Source organism: Amborella trichopoda, chromosome 8 (assembly GCF_054954075.1).
Source record: "Amborella trichopoda isolate Santa Cruz 75 chromosome 8, AtrichopodaSantaCruz75HAP2 v2.0, whole genome shotgun sequence".
NCBI lineage: Eukaryota > Viridiplantae > Streptophyta > Magnoliopsida > Amborellales > Amborellaceae > Amborella > Amborella trichopoda.
In genome coordinates this window covers 43,081,404-43,090,102 of record NC_142343.1, presented here as the reverse complement: position 1 = coordinate 43,090,102, position 8,699 = coordinate 43,081,404, and the positions used below count along the sequence as shown (strand labels likewise).

The 8,699-nt window shown below is 34.7% G+C and overlaps 1 protein-coding gene across 1 annotated transcript; it reads left to right on the top strand.

Moving 5' to 3' along the window:
• Window positions 1-1,964: 1,964 nt before the first annotated feature.
• LOC148781119 (uncharacterized) lies at window positions 1,965-6,904 on the top strand. The gene is made up of 3 exons (XM_088873512.1): window positions 1,965-2,825; window positions 3,999-4,102; window positions 6,601-6,904. The coding sequence occupies exons 1-3, from the start codon at window positions 2,274-2,276 to the stop codon at window positions 6,836-6,838; spliced, it is 894 nt and encodes a 297-aa protein (XP_088729638.1). The 5' UTR covers window positions 1,965-2,273; the 3' UTR covers window positions 6,839-6,904.
• Window positions 6,905-8,699: the final 1,795 nt, after the last annotated feature.

The window sequence follows — 8,699 nt, the reverse complement described above, 5'->3', positions numbered from 1 at the left end:
TGCGTTGCGGATTCTTACATTTTCTGCAATTGTGAAGTGTTGGTACAGTAACTAGTTTTTTGAATGCTTTAGGTGAGCATGGAAGCTTAGACCTTAGTTGGACACAAGTGGTGCTACCATCACGATCTTAACCTTCAATACAGTACAATAACTAGTTCTGTCTAGTTTTCAATCTATATTGTTGTTTCTGTCATCCACAATACCTATATGCATATATCCATGCGGGCATGTATTTGTGTTTGTCCATGCAAACTTTGAAGCAGTGTTCGTAAACTCAGTCCAACTTTGAACCAGCCGGTCAAACCAGAACCGGGCACTAGCCTACTCTGGTTTGGTCGATTTTGGTGGTCTGTTCACGTATTTAAAAAAAAAATCCCCTAAAATAAGGGATGTATTTGTAATGTGTTTTTGAATTATTTATAATTTTGGTAAAAATTAGAAAGTGTTTTGGCTATGAATACTTATTTTTATATTTTTTCATTTTTTTTAAGGATATTTCAAAAATACCCCTTTGGGCACAATCAATATTTTAGGTTTTTTTTTTTTTTTTTCACTATTTTTCAATTACATTTGGATTTGAGTTGTTTATCATGTTTTAAATATAATTTTTCTATTTTTTCTGGATTTTTTTGTATTTTTTTTTTACACTTTTTGGGCCGGTCGGGATCTGCCTGGTTAGGCCGGTTGAATTGGCTAGATTACCGGTTACTTGGACCCAGTCTTTGGTCGATTTCGGAGGTGGTTCGATTTTTTGAGCTCTCCTTTGAAGTTTGGGACACCGGTTTCTAGATCACTATTTTTCAATTACATTTGGATTTGAGTTGTTTATCATGTTTTAAATATACTTTTTCTATTTTTTCTGGATTTTTTTGTATTTTTTTTTTACACTTTTTGGGCCGGTCGGGATCTGCCTGGTTAGGCCGGTTGAATTGGCTAGATTACCGGTTACTTGGACCCAGTCTTTGGTCGATTTCCGAGGTGGTTCGATTTTTTGAGCTCTCCTTTGAAGTTTGGGACACCGGTTTCTAGATCCAAAGCTATTTTGTACTTTGTATATGTATACATATAATTTGTCTAGAAGAGGCTCTTGCTTTCTCAGAAGCAATTTTGGCTCTTTGGGTTCTTCTTAAAGAGAAAGATAGATACAGGTAGTTATGAGCAATTTTAGCAAGGAACCATGCATATTGGTGGAATAAATTATTGCAACACAGAAGAAAGAATGAAGTTTAGTGTTCAAGTCTTGGTCAATGTGGGTAATCTCTCTCTCTCTCTCTCTCTCTCTCTCTTTGACAATATTCCAAACTTTCATTAATCAATCAGAGCATTACAAAGATAATCTCTCTCTCTCTCTCTCATACACTCAACAATGTAGATCTCTCTCATACAAAAGACTATCTCTCTCTCTCTCATACACTCAACAATGTATATATCTCTCTCATACGCTCAACAACGTATATATCTATCATACAAAAGACTATCTTTCTTTCTCAAGCACCACCTTTTTTTTTTTTTTTTGAGTAGTTCAGCGGTAAGAATCAAACTCTAGACCCAGCATTAGTTAATATCAACTGCTAACCACTCAAACTTAAGTCCAATTCCACACACACTCTCTCTCATACACAACTCTCTCACACACGCAAGTGAGACAGAGAGAGACCAAGTAACAAGTTACCTTAGTAAACAACAAAAAAATCAGTCAAAACGTTCATCTTAGCTAAATTTATTGTCCTTAAGCCGTTAGAAAAAGGAATTCAATAAACATACTGCAGCATAGGAATAATAGGACCTGAACTTTAATTTACTTGGCCGGCCTAACACTAATATATCCATTTTAACAACTTCGGTTGCGTGAAAACCGGCAAGCAACAAAAATCAAAGGCATAGAGACAAACACACATGGATTATATCTTAATCAACCTTATTATAAGTCCTCTAAACCGGCCTAAACCTCTCTTCTCTTGTCATTATATCAACTTGTTGTACTAGAAAACCTTCTTCAAGAAAAATCCAGTTCAAAACCAACCATGATTCTCATAACTACAAATTTTTCCTACTAGAAAAACCTTCTTCCAACAAAACCCAGTTCTAAACCAACCTTAATTCTCGTAACTACAAATTTTTCCTACTAGAAAACCTTCTTCCAAGAATACCCAATCAAAAACCAACCTTAATTCATAACTAGAAATTTCCTCTACAAGAAAGCCTTCATCCAACAAAAACCAGTTGAAAACCAACCTCATTCTCATTACTCCAAGTTCCAGTTCTCAAAGGAAATGGGAGATAAGGCAACTCTAACAAAGGCAAGGCTAGAGCTAGAAGAGCTCTATGCAGGAGTTCCTGATGATTCTGTTAACCTCACTTTTAAGGACCTCGCGGGCATAAAATCGAAGTTATCCACGGAAAATAGTAGGAAAAGTCGTACGTCCCCAGAATCCGTCAGGAGAATCGATGGCTCGCCTGAGTCTGGCCAAAGAACTGATGAAATGGTCGGGAATCATTGGAAAAATGACAAGAGGGAACTAATTTATGAAAATTCCCCAGGGGACATGTTGAAGGGCTCGAGCCTTAGCAAGTCGGAGAGCCTTGATTTCATGAAGGGATTACGAGCATCGCAAGGCGGGTTCGAGCCGCCTCTGGCGTATAGTTTGGCTAGCCCCATAAGGTTAGGATTGGAAAATGGGAGAGAGCGTAGCAGTGTTTATGATGAGGCCAGTGCCATGGACTCCTTCTCTAGGAGCCCTTATAGAAAGAGGCCAGGGATCCCTCACACTAATATTTGCACCCTTTGTAGTGCTTACATCTACATGTTCAAGCACCGATGCCTGGTAAATATTCTTTATTTTTTTTTTATTTTAACACAAATTCATTATCTGAACAGAGTTGAAAATCCTTTCAAATTACTACTTTTGATCTCACTCTTTTTTTTTTTTTTTATTATTATTAACATTTACATGCTCACTCTGTTTTATTTTTTGGTTGACAATGTTAGAAACTTTATTAATCAAACATGGCCCTTAACTTAACCGAAACAAGCTGACTTGATTTGAAAACGTTTTATCCCCAAGTGAACAAATATTTGGAAGGGAAAATATCATTAAAATTGGTCAAACTACCTCAGAAAATTAATGAAATGGTTAAATAAATAATTTTATTAACAAATGGTAACTTTTTAAAAATCCTTTATTTTAGTTACCTCTTCTAGAATTTTGTTAAAAATGTTGTTGTTGGTTTGTAATCTCTTATGCAAGGGAGAGGGTTTTTGGTAATTTAAGTCATATAAGTCACTTAAGCTATATAACCTAAATACTCGTGCTTCTTTTGGGTTCAAAATCCTTTTAAATATATTTTTTTCCCTTAAAACTTTTTTTGTTTCGAGCTTGGAACTTAGGAAAAGTGGGGGTAATTCGGTATTTGGACCCAATTAAGTCACTTCAGCCAAAAGATGTAAACACTCCTAGTTATTTTGGTTTTGAACCTTGGATCATAATTTTGAAACAAGAAAATTTATTTCAAGTTTAGAATTCAAAAAATTCTAGGGTATTTATATTATTTGACTCAAGCCACTATTATCCAAATACCTATAATCTATTCAGGTTCCAATCTCGGCATCAGGGCAGTCCGAGAATTTTCTAACAAAATGGCTGAAGAGGTACCTCTGTGAAATCAGCTTTAAAAGTAGCCCCTTTGTTGATAATTTGGTTTATTGAACCAGATCATTAACTTCTTGAAAATTTGTCAAAATACGCTTAAGGTATTAACTATTTAACATTTTACCTATGTGATTTGATTTAGTTTCAAAATATCCCTCAAAATGATATCGATGTTGAGTTAGATCAATAGAAAAAATATAAAATGTTAAATTGTTGAAAAATGAGATATATTTTGATAAATTGCCTATGATTTTATACAACCTTTTGTATAGGTATGTATGTTAATTTGTTGAAAAATGAGATGTATTTTTATAAATTGTCTATGATTTTATACAACCTTTTGTATAGGTATGTGGAAGGGTATATTGCGGAAGCTGTGTTCGTATAGGAATGGGAGAAATGACAGAAGGTCGAAAATGCATAGACTGCTTGGGAAGAAGGTTTAGCCAAAGGTAAAAACACACTGTTGCATATTGAAAAACAAATCAAGCTTGAAACATGTCCCTTTTTTTTTTTTTAATATATATTTTGGAGAATTGATCTTTCTTTTACTCTATTTCAAATTTGGACTTCTCTTTAGCTCTGTTTTTTTCATCTTCATTCCCGTCTTAGACTAGTGTTCATAAAGCAGGAACCGGGTGCATACCCGGGGCCTGCCGAGGCAAGTAGGCTTATTGATTCTCGAGTGGGCCCATCGATTCGAGGAAGGTAGCATAAATTGTCCAAAAATAAAAAGAAAGATATGAACAAAACGAAAAGAGAGTATACAATGAGACCATTTATTTTTGTTACAAGGTAGTTACAATTGATCTTGACCATTTGATGTGAAATTAGATAGCTGCATTTATTTCATTGACAAAGCTCAAACTTTAAAACAAATTTTTTTGAACTCGGTGATACGCCCAAGCTATCAAATTTTACATCGGATGATTGTAAGTAATTGTGATCTCATTGTATCAAAGGTAAATAATCTCATTGTATACAATCCCAAAAGAAAAATATCTTTCGTGAAACTAAAAAATTGCCCTACTCCATACAGTGAACTGGGATGGTTCAATTAGAAGGTTTTTCAACATCAAAACAACCTTTATGATGGATTTTTAGGATACACCTTGATTCTACATTTTAAGGTTGCAAACTTATATAAAATTTTTCCTTCTAGAAATTATTTATAGAACAACCAATGATTATCTTGTATAGAATTTGTTTTAGTAAAATTGGTTTATTTTTTGTAATTTGACATGGTTTTACTAATTTCCATTTTGTTAGCCATGTGCCAACCCTTAATATATGATATGATCCATATGGTCATGATGACAATATGCCCAAGTAGCTTGTCACCTCCAATCAAATAATTGGATGGTGATAGACCTCCTGTGCGATGTACATATAAATTAAGGGAAGTTCAATCAAATTACATATGAAATTTGAACTGTTCATATTTTTTTTTATCGAATTTCAAATACCCTATCATTTGATCAAATTTTGAATTACCCATCAAATGACACGTTAAAATACGATTTGAAATTTATCCAATTACGACAATGTTAAATAATTGAACTTTTAAGGGTGCTTTGATAATTTTCCCCCAAGTTAATGACACTTTTGGTGGTGCAAATCTCCGTGACTGTCCAAACCATTGATGGACGGTGATAACCCCATGGCCTTCTTGTTTTCATGAATTATGACCATATGGATCACAGTGTACACACCGGTAAAAAAATAGGAAAAGTGGGATTTCTTTGGGGTACGCTTCAGTCATTTTATTGAGACCCGATGCAGGTCCGGGTATAGTAAAACAATTGGACCCGGCGGGTCGGGTTCATCCAAATTTTGGACCCGAATACTATTTGGGTCTGGTTTTGGGTCTAAGTCCCGTATTATATTTTTGGGTCCCAATTTATGATATGTATTAAATATATTTAAATATATAGATATTTTAACTTTTGGGTGTGGTCCGATCGCGTCTGGTCTGGGTCTGGGTTCCAAATTATTATTTTTGGGTCTGGGTCAGGGTCAAGGTCTAGATCTGCCAGACTTGGACCCAACCTGACCCGACCTGTTGCCACCCCTAACTAACGGAGTCTTTGTAACATTCATTACGACCTAATGATGTAGTAATCTTGCAATGATTTTATCCGTTTTCATTGTGTTTTAAATTAGGCAAAACTTAATTCTAATTCAAACATCCCTTGCCCCACCAAGATACCTTAAAGATTTCCCGAAATTTTGTAAAAGTTAATTCTGATTAAAATATCCCTTGCCCCACCAAGATACCTTAAAGACTACCCTTTCTTAGCACAAAAGGTCGATAGGACCAAATGCCAAAACTCCTGATAACCTCCTATCAACTACTACTGCTCTCATTTCTTATTAACTCTCTCTCTTGTCTTTATTCATTTGTATGTGTTTCATTCTTTTTGTCTCTCCCTCCCCTCCTTTTCTTCTTTTTGTCTCTCCCTCCCCTCCTTTTCTTTCTTTTTATCTCCATCTTGGAAAAGCATATGACATTAATATTGGTGTGGTCCTCTATCTCCCCAAAGTGGAGTAATGTTAATTGAAATGGTCCTCTCTCTCTCTCTCTCTCTCTCTCTCTCTCTCTCCATGTAGTAATATTGATATGATTCTCTCTCTCTCTCTCTCTTTCTTCATGTAGTAATATTGATATGATTCTCTCTCTCTTTCTCTCCATGCAGTAATATTGATATGATTCTCTCTCTCTCTTTCTTCATGTAGTAATTAATATTGATATGATTCTCTCTCTTTCTCTCCCTCCATGCAGTAATATTGATGGTTCTCTCTCTCTCTTCCCACAAACTATAAGAAGTAGGTCCAAAATAGTATTTCTACCAAAATTGATATTCCAAGCTTTGTAGTTATGTAGACTCTTTGAGTATACATTGAGCATTCTGACTTGAATCTTACGTACTTTTGTCTTTTAATTCTGAAGGTACATACAAAGGGCAGGCAATTCTGGATGTTGCATCATGTATCCTAGTAGCGTAAAGTTGGCTGAGATGAGATGGGCCGAGAAGGGCCCGAGAAGAAGCCGCAATCGTTATGGGCCGGGCTCGACAGTGGGGAGGCCATTGAGCCCAATTAGACCAGGCACTCCTAGGAGTCAAGCATTTGATGCCCCTTCTTTTGTACTTCCTTCTCCTTCTCATCCTCATCAAATTCCATTTTGAATTCATTCGAATTGTCGAAGTGTTTCTTGAAGGTTTATCGTAAAGCCTTTTTGCTTTTTTTCGCCATTAACATGGGACTTGGTAATAGGACTTGGTGAGAATAGAACTCTAGCACTCGTTTTCCAGGCCTAGAGTTTGGTATCACTATTATTTATAGAAGCACTGCTAATTATTTTAATTAATTAATTAATTAATTTATTTACATCAATGTCTTCATCTTTATCCCCTCTATTTATTTATTTACTTGAAACACAAGAAGATATATCATATTAATTATGAAGCATGAAATCCCTTGCTAAGCCGATCTCAAATAAGTGAGATAAGATAATATCTGACACCTTGGAGCTTTGTTTGGAAAATGAGATCTATTGTTGGAAATTTGTGATTGCTAGGAAAGGAGCTGGGGTCGTAGTGGTAGTATCGCCATACCCTAGTCACCACGTTGTGATTTTTATTCCCATTGACACCACCCCACTAACACGTTAAAAATCCTAGCTCTTAAACTATTTGAAAATTCGGGTAAGGGCTGTCTTCCCCACTGAACTTTCCAATAAAAAAAAAAAAAAATTGTGATTGATGAATCTATTTTTTCTTGACTATGAAATTTGAATCTAAAAGTGGTGTAGATCCAACAGATTTATGATCTGAACACTTCAAATAGACCATCTAAAAAAAATGTTGCATCATTTTTTTGACTTTTCCAAATCTATAGTTAATGAGATGGACATGAATAATTTGAAAATTTTCCAGCTCCAAAATTGTTTTTTCCAATGATATTTAAGGTGCGGCTATATAAATCTTTTCCTTTGAAAAATAATTTCCTAATTAAAATGAGTGAAGACACATGTATAAAGAGAGGATAAACCAAAGAGAAATGCGTAATGAGAGAGAGGGGGTGCAGTTTATATAAGGCATCAACTTAAACTATGAAGACTTCCAAACTCCATCTGAAGATGCAGCTTCGGTGTCGAAAATCTTTGTAATGGCATGGAAATTTATTTTTACCCCTAGTTATGAAACACTTGAAAATTTTGAAAATGGACAGCCCAAGTATTGCGTTAATAGATGTACTATTTATAGGATTTGATTTTTGTTTTTCATGTTTATATATCTTGAGCTTGAGATAATCAATTGGAAGTTTTCTAGCTGGGGAATAAATTGTTTTAATGGGTTCTTAACCTACTCGTTTACTAGTATAGTATAAAGTTGATACTACGTTTACTAGTAAAGTTGACACCTTATACATACTCTCCATAAAAATGGATTGCTTGGCAGAATCGGTGATTCAATGGGTCAATTTGGATTGGTGAATTGGTAGGGACTAAAAAGATAAAAATAATAAAAATGAAATAAATGAGAATTGAGTGATTCTAGGGTGTTTGAGAATTGAGTGATTCTAGGCCTCTAGTTCGACCAAACTTTTTCTAAAACACTAACTGAATGTTTGGTCCACGTGAAAATATTTTTTTAAAAAAATTTTCACATGAAAAATTCTCTCATGTGGTCAAGTGTAAGAATATTTTTATATTATTAGTTGTCAATTGGTGTGAAAAGATGCATTAAACCCAATTGGTATAAAAATATTTTCACATTTGACCACTTGAAAGCATTTTTTCATATAAAAATGTTTTCTAGAAAATATTTTCACATCAACCAAACACGCTATAAGTTTTTTTTATGTCAACCGCTAGTCAATTGAGCCCAAGCCCTATTCCTTAAAAATAACAAAAAATAAAAAATAAAACATTGAGTTGAACAGTAGGAAGTGACATTGGGACATAATGTTACAATCGTCAACGACTAATGAATGAAGCCCCACCGAGATCCATATATATTGGATAATCAATTGAAAATTGCTTGT